At 40.1% G+C, this 16810-nt stretch overlaps 1 protein-coding gene across 1 annotated transcript in view; it reads right to left on the reverse strand.

Annotated features, from left to right (window-relative positions):
- Positions 1-16810, reverse strand: part of adcy2a (adenylate cyclase 2a) — a 124513-nt gene that overhangs the window by 8112 nt on the left and 99591 nt on the right. Inside the window, exons 15-18 of the mRNA XM_042740506.1 lie at positions 16466-16550; positions 12367-12504; positions 6392-6511; positions 1317-1501 (exon numbers count right to left, since the gene is read on the reverse strand). Coding sequence (XP_042596440.1) covers positions 1317-1501; positions 6392-6511; positions 12367-12504; positions 16466-16550 — 528 coding nt within the window. The remainder of the gene's footprint in view (positions 1-1316; positions 1502-6391; positions 6512-12366; positions 12505-16465; positions 16551-16810) is intronic.

Below are 16810 nucleotides of genomic sequence, written 5' to 3' on the forward strand. Positions count from 1 at the left end.
GGAGGCCATGGCAGTGCATACAGTTTAGGAGACCATGGTGGAACAGGGAGTCGGGGAGCCATGGCGGAACAAGGAACGCAGAAGGCCATGGCTGGACGGCCTCACAAGCCTTGGCCTTGCCACTAGGCCCGGCCACTACAGCTGGGAACTCAGGACACCATGGCTGGCTGGCCTCCATGGCTTTCTGGGCTAAGATCGGGGACTGGAGCCAACATTGGAGCAAGCTGTGGGGCTGAAGCCGATACTGGAGCCAGCTCTGGGGCTGGAGCTGACACTGGAGTGAGCTCTGGGGCTGGAGCTGACAGCCTTTTTCTTCTCAGGTTTCTTCTTTGATTGGTGGTGAGGTAAGAAGTTGCTGTCGGCTGAGGGCTTGGCTTGAGTCAGCTGTGGCCGGCGGGCTTGACTGATGAATGGCCGGCGGGCTGGAGAGAGCCGCAGCTGGTGAGCTTGACTGTGGAAATGTTGCCACAGTGCCACAATGTGCCACAGTGTTGTTTTGTGTTGAAAATGTAAAAAATATATATAATGAGCGAGTACATCATGAATCCATTTACCAAACTGTGTTTTTGTCTTATCCTGAATCACTACGGTACACCTATAATAAGTGTTTATATTCGGACTGTTTTAGTCTGGTTGGGGTCGGCAACGCTGCAGAGTAGCACAGTACCTGCGTGACTCGCCATAGATGTAAACAGAGAAAAGTAGCTCCGGCTACAATGTTCTTCCTCCTGACGCGAACCCCAAAAGTTACTGACTGCAGCTTTAAGTAGACAAGGGAACTAATGATGGAACACCTGGGAATAATGAACATGATGACAAGGGAAAACACAGCTGGAACCAAATAAACATAATGAGGCGGGAACAGGAAACTAAGACAAGGGTAAAAAAGGAAACACAAGTCAACCACACTGACACTGCTTAATAAGGCCCTTAAATCCAGTGAAAACAAATCTTAATGCAACAACATACAATGACATCTGTATAATTATGTGCTTGGCACATTGCGGCAACAGTTTGTGGAGAGCTGTTTTCTGTTCCAGCGTGACCTATGTGCACAAAGTGAGACTGAAATGGTTTACCTAGTCTGGTGTGGACATAGAACTGAAACCCACTGAGCATTCAAATGCTGACTGCAAAATTCTTTTGTCTGACATTCTATGCAGCCATGTTTCAGTTGCCTTCCCAGAGGAATATAGGTTGTTATATTTAGAAGTAGAGGAAGGACCGACTTTCTATTAATGTCAGTGCACAACCACATATTAGTGTACTGGTCCCTACATAATTCTGACCATATAGTGTATATAACAAATTCTCACCTATCCAGGATTTCTGTTTTGTAGAGGAATTTACTGTACTCGTCCAGCAGGGATGCGTGTGTTTGAAGTATGATGATGCTGTAGAACACCACGGCTGTTAGCATGATGAGCATCTTCAGTTCATAGTTGATCCTCAGAAACACTGAGCAGGAAATCAGGCCCAGAATGCAACTGTAGATAAAATACTAACAGCAGGAAAACAGAAGTCATAAATATTCTGTTGTGACTGTAAAAAAAAAACACTTATGTTCTTACTAAATAAACTATATTTTAATCAATGGTGATAAGACATAGATAAAAAACAAAATCAGTCAGCTATTCTCTATCGACTAAAAGCTATTGTGGCAAGGGGGGGCATGGTTCAGCGAGGTCTGCAGTGGGAGAGAGAGGCAGGAGACGAGCATTGAGTAAGTAGGTCAAGTGCATATGATAAACACCTGTGTCTCGTTTCAGTAATTGGTGTGGAGAGACCGGATATAAGCCACCAGGAATCGGGAAGTAGGAGAGAGACTGACTGGGAACTCGAGCCACACAGGAGATTGTTGCTGGAACAAGAATTGTTTACAGATTGATATTCTGAATTATTTTATGAGTGATTGAGAGCACAGTTGGCGCCACTTCTTTTGTCTGTGCCAGAGAGCGCTAAAATAAAACTTGAGTTCCAGTCACGCCGACCCTGTCTTCTTCCTTCCACACTTTGAACCACATCACACTGGTGTCGAAACCCAGGAAGGAAGAAGAACTCTGCCGCAGTCATGCAGTCCCCGCCAGGATCGCTATTTGCAGAGGTCATCCAATCGCTCACGGGTCTTCACCAGGAACAACATCAGGCACTGCTGGACATAAGGGATGATCAGGAACAGCGTTTCCAAGCACTCATTCAAGCCCAGCAGGAAGACCGCCAGCTGTTCCGGAGCTGGATTGACCGGGAGGTTCGGGCTATGGGAACTCCATCTGCCCAGCCCCGCCCACTCACGTGCCTCTCAATAAAATGGGTGCCAAGAACAACCCCAGAAGCATTTATAGACCTGTTTGAGAGGTCAGCTGAGGCATGTGGGTGGCCCCAAGAGGACTGGCCAGTGCAGCTCATCCCCCTGCTGTCTGGAGAAACGCAGATGGCCGCACAACAGCTGCCAGTCCAGAACCTCCTGGTCTACAAAGACCTTAAGCATGCCATCCTCCAGCGGGTCTGCCTAAATCCCAAACAACACCGCCAGCGCTTCAGGTCGCTGGACCTCGGAGAGTGTGGCTGACCCTTTGTGATGGCGCAACAGCTCTGGGATGCCTGCCACAGATGGCTGATGGCCGAGAAAAGCGACGTTGAGGAAGTCATTGACAAAGTGATACTGGAGCAGTTTGTGGCTCGGTTGCCAAGGAAGACTGCCCAGTGGGTCCAGTGCCACCACCCGACATCACTGAACCAGGACATCCAACTGGCAGAGGACCAGATGATGGAGTGCCCTGGGGTCTGCGAACCCCTGCCATCTGTCCCTCTCTCTCTCCCTTCCCCTGTGTATTCTCCCTCCAAACCTGTCCCTTTCCCCAGGTCCAGAGGGAATCTCCCTCCACGAGCCAAACCTCAATTCATCAAAGTCTGATGGCATTTCATCAAAGCCGTAGGCACTGGATAAGAGCTGCATGGTTAAAGTTCGGTGCGTGCTTGGGGATGTGGTGAACTACCCCTTAATGTTGGTGGCTATTCAATTTCGGGGACAAAACATAGGGCAGAAGTTGCAGTTAGCCCACACCTCAGACAGCTGCTAATTCTGGGAACAAATTGGTCAGATTTTAGTGTATTATTGGGGCATTTATGAGAGGATGTCTCTTGGGGGAAAGGAGAGCGGGGAAGGGGAGCGTTCGCACAGGTGGGAGAAGTTGAGCCGAGACCAATGGGAACTGAGACAGGGGAATTTAGAGGAGAAACTCACAGAGTGTGATGATTTTCCCCTGGAACAGTCTCAGGATGAAATGCTCAAAAACGGCTTTGTACAGGTCCGTGCCATCGACAGGCAGCTTCTCCAACCAACTCGACCACTCTCCTATCCTTATTTCGCTATTTTAAAAGATACGTTGTATCGAGTGACCCAAGACACTCAGTCAAAACAACATTCAACTCTGTTGTTAGTACCAAAAAGCCGTCAGGAAATGCTTTTCCAGGCGACTCACTGTAATCCAAAGGCCGGACATTTGGGACAAGCAGCAACACTTAATCGTCTAATGACCCGATTTTCTGGCCGGGCATTCATGAGAATGTGCGCAGGAGGGCGGCTCTCTATGGAGAATTTGTTACAGGCTCAGGACAGACAAAGCCGGTTATATGTCGAGGTCACACGACAAGTTGGAGATCTCAATTATGAGGTAGTGCGATCAAACAAGAGTGGGGCACATCAAATTTACCATCTCAGTCTCCTTAAAAAATGGAGCGAGGCGGAGTCAGTGATGTTGGCAATGGTGGTGAGTGGAGAGGAAAATCTCGGGACAGAAGTGAATGCTAAAAATCAATCTCTCGCTCTGGCCCCAGGAGGAGATCACCTCTCGCCCTCCCAGCTCACTGATGTTGCAAGCTGAATTTGCAGATGTGTTCTTGCCCCTGCCTGGTTCCTTTAAAAACCCTAGTCCTTTCAGTTCAGTTTTGTCTGTCATAGTGTGACAGAAGACCCGAGCTGTATACAGTTTATTGAGAGTCTCCCCTCCATTTCTTTTCCATGTTATGGATCCCCTCCTTCGCCCTGAAAACCTCCTCCTCCTGCTGGAGCAGGGGGAGAAATCGCTCGGGGCACACACCAGACTGTTCTGGGTCATGGCAAGCCTTACCAACTACCCAGACGACGTGCTCTGTGCATTCTACGATGCTAGTTTGAACATAGCGCCATTGTCCAAGGATGGTCCCTGAGTGAATTTTGCAGCATCGTGGAGTGGACACTGGCGAGAAATGGATCTCTGTTCCCCACCTGCTCCCAAGAGTTGATTGCTAGTGCCACTCCTTACCCAGAAACCAGCCCACCATATCCCCGAAATATGGATATCATAAGCCCGAGCCAACCGATGACGGAGAGCCATTTCTCGCCGCAATCCGCGAGCCAGAGCCCAACCCATCAGACCAAGGTATGAGAGCCGACTACAGTGCCCACCGCAAAGGAGAGAGCCGCAGACAGTGTGAATGCGGAGTGGAGCTCCGTCCCCTGCATTGCAGCTGAGGATGAGTGGACTATGGGGCCCTAAAGGGCCAAAATGAGGAGGATCATCTTATAGACTGGGAATCTGAACTGGAGATTGAACTGCCCCCTCTCCTCTCTTCGTCATCTCCGCTGGTCCCGTCCAGCCCTCTTCGTCCTTGGTTTCCTCATCCAGCCCTGAGGGGGCTTTCGATTCTCCAGTGCCAGCTCCTAGAAAGTGTCCTCCAGTGCTTGCTCCTAGAAAGTGTTCTCTAGTGCCTGCTCCTAGAAAGTGTCCTTCAGTGCTTGCTCCTAGAAAGTGTCCTCCAGTGCCCGCTCCTCGAAAATGCCCTGGACTCCACTCCACTGGCTGTGCCTAGTCGCTCTGTCCCACCAGCTCCGCTGGGCTCCTTCCTCCTGCTAGCTCCACCTTGGTCCTCAGTCGCTCTAGCTCCACCGCGGATCTCTGGATCTCCGCCTCAGTTGCCAGAGCCCTCGGGTCCACCCTGGCCCCCTGGATTCTCAGCATCCCGCTGGCTCATTGGCTCTCTGTCTCCACCTCGGGCTCCTCCTCCACCTGCTCCACCACCGTTGGCTGGCCCCCTGGAGTCGGTGGCCATTCCTCCTCCATGGCTCCTCCCACCGTTGGCTCCACCGTGGGCACCAGTGTGGCTGGGTCCACCGTCCTCCTGCTCCAGGCCGTCTGTCTCTCCCTTCCTCCCTCCATCTGTGGCTCCTCCCTACGTCTCTGTCTGCCCCCTCCCGGGGGTCCGTCCTCCACCGGAGCCTCCTCTCAAGCTTACACCTATGCCTCCTCCTGTTGTTGCCTACGGTGCGAGGACACACCTTCCGGGAGGGGGGCCAAATGTCAGGATTGGACCTGTTTTGTCATGTGTTTCAGTTCCTGTTTTGACTCTTCCTTTATATACCCTATCCTTGTTTAGTCTGATATTAGTTGATTCCCCGCACCTGTCTGTTCCTTATTATCCTGCCTTTAAAAACCCTAGTCTTTTCAGTTCAGTTTTGTCGGGTCTACCAGTTAAGTACGTGTGTCTTCCTCCTGTTCTCCATGTTGGATTTACCCCTGTGTTGGATTAATAAAGACTCTTTAGATTATCCATGGCTCCGTGTTCATTCTGGATGCGTAGTGTGACAGAGTTAGAGGCGATGCTAGATATGGGAGTAATAGAGGAATCCAACAGTGATTGGGCGAGCCCGATAGTTTTAGTGCCTAAAACGGACGGTTTGGTCCGGTTCTGTATGGATTGTTGCAAGGTGAATGCTGTGTCGAAATTTGACGCATATCCAATGCCGCGGGTTGACAAATTGCTTGATCAGCTGGGTTCTGCTCGATTTTACTCGACACTGGATTTTACGAAAGGATATTGGCAGATCCCCTTATCACCTATATCCAAAGAAAAGACAGCTTTCACAATGCCGTTTGAATTACACCTATTTGTTATGCTTCCTTTTCACACTGAATAGTTTTTTTAATGAGTTAGAAAAAGTACTGTAGCTATTGATACGAAATCATAATCCAATAACAACATCATCCATGTTCCTAAAGAAATCAGATTTGCGAAATTACCTTCACACCGAATAGTTTTATATGAGTTAGAAAAAGTACTGTAGCTATTGATACATTGATGCTATACTGTATAATGCATTGAGAATAAGCTCAAGAAACCTCTTTAGCTGAAATTCATTTTCAACAGTTTTTGCTGAGTTCATAATGAATTTTATTTCACATGCTATGTATAATGTCCAAGAAAGCACACATACCAGATAGTTTCCACATTTACTCTTCACATTTACACTCTGAAGGTCCATCAGAAGAACTTTTTGATTTTATATAAAAAAAAAATGGCCAAAAAACAAAACAACTCATATGGATGTCATAAGTTAATATAGTTAACTCACAGGAAGGTAGAATGTGTTGTTGTCCAGGTAAGATATGGGATGTCCATCAGGCTGAAGAAGTGTCTCATTTGATGCATTATAAACAGTATCTGTGGATGTTAGGTTGTCTTCTACAAAGAACTGCAAGATAAAATTTAAAATATAGTGATTTTATTATTATTATTTTAAGAAATGCTTATTTTAAAAAATACAGAAAGTGTTATTGATAGTTATACTACAGGGGCCGTTGAATGCTTGAATCTGATTGGCTGACGAACATTCTAAGGTATGCAGTTATTTTCAGGGAAACGCATGGTGAACATATGCTGCATCCCAATGTGCCTACTTAAACTACGCCCTTAAAGTATGTAGTTTTTGGTGAAGAAAAATCTATGATTTGAAAACACCATAAATTACACCAAATAATGTGTAATTATTTTGTGTAATTTCTCCCAAAACAGCTTATATTACTGTTTCAGCTGTTAAAATAGTTCAGTTTTGTATGTAATGGCAAAGTTTTTGCTCATAAAGGTAATACATCATTCCTAACTATAAAGGGTCTACTTGTATTTGTGTGCACTCACAATAAACAAAACGTTGTGCTTTTATAAAATAAAGAAAACAAACATGATGCACTTTCTGCCATCTCATCTTGAACAAGGCGCATCAAAAAAACAAACCAAAACTCAGCTAATACATGCTTCACAGACATTATAAATATATCTATAGAAAACTTTAAATTACTACTTAACGAAATAAAACCAATAAAAAACAAAAACTCTTTTATTATGATCATAATCTGTAAATACGCACTACTCTCTAAAGGCGCGTCTAATGAGGAGATGGCAAGTCAAGAATGGCAACTTCATCCTTGCGACACTGACTCAGAAAACACTATTTATTAGTAAATAATTCAAATTTCTCCTTACTGTTTCCCCATGACACATTTATGGTAATTACTTTTGCTGATGCTTTAAAGCAAGCATTAGTCTATTGCGTGCATTTGAACACAGAACTCCTCAGCTGGGCTGACGGCACAAACCATACATGCTGCTGCTGGCAGGACACTAAACACCGTCGAGCTGCACTTGACAGTCGGTATCATGTGGTTTTCACCAGTGCAATTTTTTTCATCACTAATTGATGGATGAGTAAAGCCTTCTACACACTGCACTACACTGTGCGACATGGATCTAATAAACTTGGGTATGACATGCATGAAGACTGTACGATGATGACACCTATTGACTCGTACGCTACAACGCACATTTCTATAGAAGAATAAAATGTCATTAGCATGCACTAATGGTAAACAAATAGAGCATAATGAATCACACTTTGACAGTTTTTATTTGTGCAGAAAAAAGTGGGAGCGGTGAAAGTGGAAGAAATAAGAGCTTGAGTTAAGTAGTTTTATGTTTTAGCGCCATATGTCGTGGTTATTTCATGTCGCATTTTTGCTGGTTGGTCAGTAAACGTAGGTCGTAACTGCAAACACACTGTGCGATGAACATGCTGAATTTCTGACACTGCCAGAAAATTATCGTAGGCTATCTTTGGTCACAGGACTGTAACAACGGCCATCTTTGAACCTCTCTCACTGAACGACATAGGAACACCGATTGGTAGCACGATCACAGAAATAACCACGATTGTTTCACGATGCCAATCTTTCATCTGGGACAGCCGAAAATTATGAAGTGTGTCTCCGGCTTTAAATATAAAAATAATGAGAAGCCTTAAACAGTCCCGAGGCCCAGCCCGCATCTGAACTATGACGTGAAAATTGGCCCGAAGCCCAGCCCGAGGGGCGTAGAAAAGTTGGGGCCCGTTGGGCCCAGGCTGGAATGCAGGACTCTAGCACGTTAACATAGAGACATGTACACAGAATAGCGCTGATTCTAGGCTTCTTTACTAGCACATTGTGCATTCTGTTCAGAGGATATCGGTGGAACATACCAACAATATAAACTGTGTGGGGAAAACCTAACCTGAACCATTCACTACAAATACTACAAGCAGGGCATTGCTGAAAATGAGTAAGTTTGTTTACAGAATGCTGTTGTCACTGCTGCAAACTCCCATATACAGATGTATACAGATGTATACAAATAATTATTCGAAAAATATTATTTCCTTGAAGCCAGTAGGCCCCTCCCAAGTGTAGGCCCCTGGGCTTCAGCCCCTTGAAGCCCGTGCGTTAATGCGCCCCTAGTCTTCATGCAGAGATCTCTGCACATATTTTCTGCATTATGATGCATTTAAAACTTAACAAACAAATAGATGTTTATAAAAGTTTACATCGCTGTTGCAGCTGAAATATAACACAGACATCTAGATGTGGTGAAGATGACTTGCTGAAATTCAAACCGAGCATCAGAATGGGGAAGAAAGGGGATTTAAGTGACTTTGAACGTGGAATGGTTGTTGGTGCCAGACAGGCTGGTCTTAGTATTTCAAAAACTGCTGATCTACTGGGATTTTCACACTACCATCTCTACGAAAATGCCTTGTTGATGTCAGAGGTCAGAGGAGAATGGGCAGACTGGTTAGAGATGATAGAAAGGCTACAGTAACTCAAATAACCACTCGTTACAACCAAGGTATGCAGAATACCATCTCTGAACGCACAACATGTTGAACCCTGAAGCAGATGGGTTACAGCAGCAGAAGACCACACCGGGTGCCGCTCCTCTCAGCTAAGAACAGGAAACGGAGGCTACAATTCTCACAGGCTCACCAATATTGGAAAATAAAAGATTGGAAAAACGTTGCCTGGTCTGATGAGTCTTGATTTCTGCTGTGTTTCAGATGGTAGAGTCAGAATTTGGCATAAAGAACATGAAAGCATGGATCCATCCTGCCTTGTCTCAACGGTTCAGGCTGGTGGTGGTGGTGTAATGGTGTGGGGGATATTTTCTTGCCACACTTTGGGCCCCTTAGTACCAATTGAGCATTGTTTAAATGCACCAGCCTACCTGAGTATTGTTACTGAGCATGTCCATCCCTTTATGACTACAGCATACCCATCTTCGGATGGCTACTTCTAGCAGGATAATGCACCATGTCACAACACTCAAATCATCTCAGACTGGTTTCTTGAACATGACAATGAGTACACTTTACTCAAATGGCCTCCACAGTCACCAGATCTCAATCCAATAAAGCAACTTTGGGATGTGGTGGAATGGGACATTCGCATCATGGATGTGCTGCCAACAAATCTGCCGCAACTGCCTGATGCTATCATGGCAAAATAGACGAAAATCTCTGAAGAATGTTTCCAACATCTTGTTGAATCTATGCCACGAAGAATTAAGGCAGTTCTGAAGACAAAAGGGGGTCTAACCCGGTACTAGCAAGGTGTATATATATATATATTTTTTTTTTACCAGCTTAAATGTTGATTGTTAGTAACTCAAACCCCTTTATTGAAACCTCTACTTAACCGTTGGTCACGTGCATCTACAATGTTTGCAGTTTTTTAATGCTTTTTATTCGTGTTTGTAGTTCTCAACCGAATCATTTTTGAAAGCACAATGGATTGTGGGTAATATTAGCCATTAGAGTGTGCACGGATCCAAACTTCAAAAATCAACCTAAAAAAGACCATCCGGAGACTTTTAGCATACTCTTTTCAACATACTATGCTTTGGGACACATTTATTCTAATCTCACATACTATTTAGGATGGTATGAACATTGGGACGCAGGGATAGTTCCAGGGAGGTCTTGACCACATTACAGTTCCATATCACTTCGCCAAATGATTTCAGTTTTTTCCATTGACCTAAATATAAATTAAGTTATGTATTATAGATAAGTGGTTATTTCAAATGTAGGCTATTACAACAGAAAAATAACCAAAACCCACAACAAACCAAACACATAAATATATAAACTTTTTTGAACAATTACAGTTTAAGTTTATTTATATTAGCTAGCAAACTAGCAAAACTACAGTACTCATTCTGAACAATTATAATTTTGAACAGTGTATTAGTAGTTAGTATGCTACACTCTAAGAAAATTCTGTAAAAATAGGACAAAATCTACTAATATGAAGGAATTTTCCACAACAAGTTTTTACCTCCATTTTAAATTACGCATTGTATTTTGTGTTTCCGGGTTACAGGATTACAATGGATAATGGAAAATGGATAACGGATAATGTCCTGGAAAATTACTAGTACCTTTTTCATTTTTCTAGATATTTTTTTATTACTGTGCACTTACTGATCAACAATCTCAAGTACAAGCTATTAACAAGGTGTATCATAAATGATTTTTTTTTTTTTTTCAATTATTATTATTATTGCATTAAACAATTGCAAATAGCAGCTAACTCAATTCAGTGACGTGTGCACTGCTAGGCACCTTTGGTTTCCTCTTTTTGTGTAATTTAGATGGAAAATGTGTGCCTTTTTATAGTTTGAGTCACTTATCAAAAGTTGCTAAATGTTGCAAAATAAATTTAAAAAATAGCTAAATTTGTTGCTAGATGCTTTTGGAAGAAAAAGTTGCTAGGGTAGTATAAATTTAGCAACAAAATTGCTAAATTGGCAACACTGCACGAGCGCTCTCTCTCTCGCTCTCTCTCTCTCTCTCTCTCTTCTTTCTCTCTCTCTCTCTCTCATAACTTAATTATTATTTGCATTAGTCTGCTGTCAACGGCTCAATCCTCCATTACTAGGTCTAAAATGACATTTTGAAATTAGCAATGGAGGCGCTGGATGGAATGCAGAAGAAATTAACCCTATATTCACAATAGCGTTTTAAGTACAAAAATTGGACAAATTCCTTGAAATATATAATCTAATCCAGGGGTACGCAATGTCAGTCCTGGAGTGCCAATATCCTAAAGAGATTATGTGCAACCCTGAAAAAATAGCCTCACTTGTCTGTAGCCTTGGTAATCCTGAAGACCTTGATTAGCTTGTTCAGGTGTGTTTGATTAGGGTTAGAGCTAAACTCTGCAGGACAGCGGCACTCCAGGACCGAAGTTGCCTAATCGATGTCTTGAGCTGATGTGAATCGATGTCCCACACATCTTAAAGCCCCCCCACCCCACACAGCAAGAACAAGATGGGCCCCTCCCATCAGCAGTGATGTCATGTATGAAAATGTATTGTACACCTGCTGCAATTATACTACTGAGTCCGTTTCTCCCATTTACATAACTGATTTATCAGTAATGAATGTGTTGAATTATCATGGCATTGATGCATTTCATGTAGGCTAATGGCCAGCACGTTTCAGTTCAAACGTCCAACATAAGACTCCTAACTGTTTAAAAAATTATACAAACAAAATTCATGTCTTTCAGTATTTGAACAGTAAAAAACAAAACAAAACAAACAAACAAAAAAAAATCTAGGATAAAAGTAATTATATGTTACATTTTGAGAAAAAAATAACTTTCTATACATATAGGCTACCAACTTTTGCAATTAACTTTTTTTATTAACTGACAACCACAAACAAGCAAAAACTCTACCAAATCCTTTGTGCTCTCTGAGCATTTTCAAGTGCAAAGTCTTTGACTGCAGCTTTAATGTCAATGTTGCGAGTGCGGGGAATCTTAATACTTAGAGCTAAACTTAGGTGTGTTTCCGATGGAACTAATGATGATATTTTTCTAATAATCCAATGGCCCATTGTCTATTATTCCTTACTTACCGCACAGCGATATATACTGTACATGTACAATACAAGACTGAAATCAACAAATTTGTTTCACATTTGTTTACAAATAGCGACATATGCCACAAGTGGATTGGCCAAATATGGAGGCCAAACAGCTCTCTGCAGCCAGGGCACAGATGGACACTAATCTCAGCCAAGAAACTCTGCAATAACGCATGTCAGACTACTATGGTCAAGGCCCTTAATGTAATGTGTGTGATCCAATTAGGGAGCATCTCAGTGTCTTATTTGTAAAACCATAAGCACAAATTATTCATATGAAATTTCCTGGATCATTGTGGTTGACATACCATATTGAAGATGGCCATGATCAGGATGAGGGCTGTTGTTGCCATGGTGAGGGTGATGCGTGGCCAGGGCTTGTTGGCAATGATTCCGGAGGATCTAAGGATCCAGAGCCAAGATGCAGAGGCTGTCTTATCGCAATGCTATCATTGGTCAACACGAAGAAAGAAAAAAAATTAGTGCTGTCAAACGATAAATCGCGATTAATCACATCCAAAATAAAAGTTTTTATTTGATTTTATATATATATATATATATATATATATATATATATATATATATATATATATATATATAATATATATATATATATATATATATATATATTAAAAAAAAATATATATATATTATGTATATATAAATACACACATAAACAGTATATATGTAAGGGATAATCAATGGTTTGCCGTGCATTAAAGGATTTTAAATGCACGATGTTGAGGCCAAGAACCACGGCAAGCGGAGGGTGCATTGCCTCGGCAAAGTGCAAATAAAATACTTTAATGCATGGCAAGCCGTTGATTATCCCGCTTATTCCATGGTCATTTGCCAGGTTATAGACAAGTTAAAACTACTATTTGACCGGAAGGGTAAAAATTATTTATTTTCATTAGTTATGGTTTGTTAGCTCTAGCATTCTGCCCGCTTCAAATCAGACACAGAGATGAAATAGTGCAGTAAGATCACATTTATTTGAATGAAATATAGCATTAATTTCAATTAATTATCGATCGAGAGAAAGACAGAGAGAGAGAGAGAGAGAGAGAGAGAGAGAGAGAGAGAGAGAGAGAGAGAGAGAGAAGGCAAATATTCTTTCCACAATTTGAAGCATTGAATTGTTCTTTATTTTTCTCTCTGGATGACTCAGTGAAACTCTGCTCCTCGGAGAGGATGAGATAGCAGTCAAACTAGCTGCAAAATGTGTATACACATTACACACCATACGAAATGGTTAATTCATTGTATCCACTTGCTTCATTTTACATTCTTCATTGAATATAATTATTATCATTAATATTAGAAATACTGTCTGCTGTTGTTATTTTTATTTTATTGTATTTATTCATTTTCTCTCATTTATTAATCTTTTTTTACTTTGATGGTGACAGTTGTGTGTGCTTTACCTGCGTCTGCACATCTCTCTACAAACAATCAATTACTTCAAAAACAGCGATTTTACCACATCGCTGTTGAGGGATATAATTTAGCTATCTAATATCTAGTTTATTTTATTAATAAAAATCGTGGGGAAGCATTGACAAGAAGTTTATGTGTGTGCATAGGGCAATCTGCGATTTCTGACCTCTCTCTCCCTTTCTCTGTGTGTGTATGCGAGTGATGTATGTGTGTTTGTGTGCATCAATTAAAGCAGCGCATTAATATGAAACGGTGATTAATCTGACTTGGATTAAACTACCTGTGCATTAAACGGTTTTAATGCATACCTGCCAGCCAATCAGAATCCAGTAGAATCCATTCAGACAGACTATGGAATAATTTGAAAATATTTACCTGTATTTACATGTATATATTTCTATCCATATAATTTATATTATATATAAATATTTAGTATATAAACATAACACATTTCACTTAAATATATACGTGCATGTGTGTGTATTTATATATACATAATAAATATACACAGTACACACACATATTACATAAACAAAAACGTTTATTTTGGATGTGATTAATCACGATTAATCGTTTGACATCACTAAAATACATATATACATACATACATAAAAATGCATATAAAATCGGTAAAATCTTTCATTCATAAAATAAAAAGATGATCAGAAAGAATTTCTCTAAACTAAATTGTCTTCAGTATAATTTGTTATTAAAAAATCATTTAAATACACAATATATATATATAGATGTGGTCGGTTGGTTGGATGAATTGTATTATTGTGATATGCCTTGGGAAATCAGTATAACACATCCTCATCAGACTGTTATCACAAGGTCATGGTGGAGAATAAACACATGATTCACTTCATTTCACGCACCAGTTTTCTTTTCTTGTACATTTGGGAAATCTTACTGCGGTTGATGCTTTTGTAAAATAATAAATAAAGCTACTAAGAGCTGAGTCAGAATAACTATCACAGTATTAAAGATAAGCACAAGACCGTACAAAATTTACACAGTGAAATTGACATCGGCACCAACCTGTACAACATCAACGCTTAAAACTCTGTTATAATCTGTTACTTTTTTATACTGTAAAAAAAAAAAAAAGAAAAAACTATCAATTCGATTTTAATGTAAGATATAAAGTATTGTGTCTAGATTTTTTCATTTAGTCCTTTCACTACCAACAGATGAGGAATTTAGCAGTGACATCTATTTGTGTATTTGTATTTGGGTTGTGACTTAAAAATGGGTGGGCAATTTGTTTTCTTGGATACTGTGTAAATAACTGTATTTATCAAGTTTTAAAAGGGAGGAGGAGAATGCTTCCTGTATCTTTTCTTCTTCGCCTAAGGCAGTAAGTCCAAATTAATTAATTTAAGGCAAAATAAAATAAGATGTATGTCCAAGGTGAAATGGCGAAACTAATTGAGAATCACTGCTCTTCACTTGTGCACAAGAAGCGTATAGTTAACTGTGCTGTATCTACATGTTCGGTTCATGGCTTATTTGTCATGAAAATATGTTGTGGCCACAAGATATTAAATTGTGGTAACATCATAGCATGTCGAGACTATGCCATATATACATTAACTAGTGGCCACAAGATCATTTTGTCGAGGTAATGGAAATGGCCACTCAATATATAGACAGTATTCAAAGGAAATTAAAATGAAGTTTATTGACAATAAATGTCAAAAGAATATGTACATAATATAGGCCTATAAGAAAACATTTTAATCCATTTCATCCATCTCACCCTACTTTCTAAATCAATAATAATAATAATAATAATAATAATAATCATTTCACTTTTCTCTTCATCTAATTCATGTATGGCATTATTAGGTTACTTAAAGTTGCTACCATATGTTTGTAAATACTGTAAATGCCCAGCAATCATGCTTATAAAGTAAAGACTGTATTTCTGTAGGCTTACAGTCTATATGTGATGATAAATGAGTGCCTGTTTCAATTACAAATGTAAGCCTATAGATAGGCTACTTTGTGCCCATGACAGCATAAAAATAAAGTTAACATAATTTGTTAACTTTTAAAATCATTTTTATTTTGGATCTTAAATATTAGTCTATTAGTAAGCAAAAGCAGTTTTGTTGAGGAATGAATCTATCACACTCCCACAAATTAATATATTGTGGCTAAAACATAATATCATGTTTCTACTAGTTACAATGTCCTGTCCACAACAAAATTAAGTGAACCAAATATGTCCCCTCCTTGTCACTGTCTACTTAAATTCTTAAATGTATATTTTTTAAAAATGCTTTAAAGAAATAAACTTATTTTGACTAACAGACTAAAGCACATGTGAAGTACTTACAATTACAATTTTACCTCTTGCACTTTTTAATAACATTTAATGTTAATATTTAAAATTTAAACTAAATTGCAATTGCAGCTTTATCATTACAAATGTCTGATTACAAACATATTTAAATACATGACATGCAAGTATAAATGACATAAGACAGTAGAAGTCAGATGGGTCAGAAAGCTCTCTTAAGTTCAACTAATTGCATTTAATATAACTATAATACAGTTTCATTTGATTGTAAACAACATACAATTAAGTGTTCAAAACCATTACATTCAGCTTGTAATGTATATTTTTTTTATAATAAGTATACTGAAGTGTACTTCCTTTTTACAAGTATACCAAATGCCCCGAACAATCGCAGACATATGGGTTTCTTCCAAAAAGATTTCACTATAAGTAAACAAGAATCTAGTTATCTAAATTAAACAAGTTTGCCTGACGAAGACCTTAGGGTCAAAACGCATTTTATTTTAATAAACTTATTTTTGGGAACAAATTATATATTTTTTTTCTTCCAAAAAGAAGAAATAGCAATAACGTACATTGTGTTAAACGAATGATTGGGTTTTGCTAAAACATTGTTAAAATTATTTAGCAAATAATCACTAGATTCCATTAGTACTTACCAAGAAATGCCCAATGAAGCAAATGAGCAGAATCACAGACAGAATTAAGAAAGACATTCCAAATGATATTCCCAACATTGTAGTTCTGAAATAGACAGAAAGCACATAGTGTCTTAAATCACAAACAGAAGAAAGTGAGAACAGTTGCTCACAAATTTATCCTGGCATCTCCAACTATAATTCAGCAAATTCATTCTGACAGCTCCAGTTCATTACAGTGAAGACTTAAATAAAGACCTTGTGTAATAGAGATAAACATAAGTCATTAGAAATTAAGAATTCTATGTTAAACAAAATATTTCTATGCATTTGGATACAGACTGCATTCTTTAAACCCTTCTATGA

This window comes from Cyprinus carpio, chromosome B16 (genome assembly GCF_018340385.1).
Source record: "Cyprinus carpio isolate SPL01 chromosome B16, ASM1834038v1, whole genome shotgun sequence".
NCBI classification, from domain to species: Eukaryota; Metazoa; Chordata; class Actinopteri; order Cypriniformes; family Cyprinidae; genus Cyprinus; species Cyprinus carpio.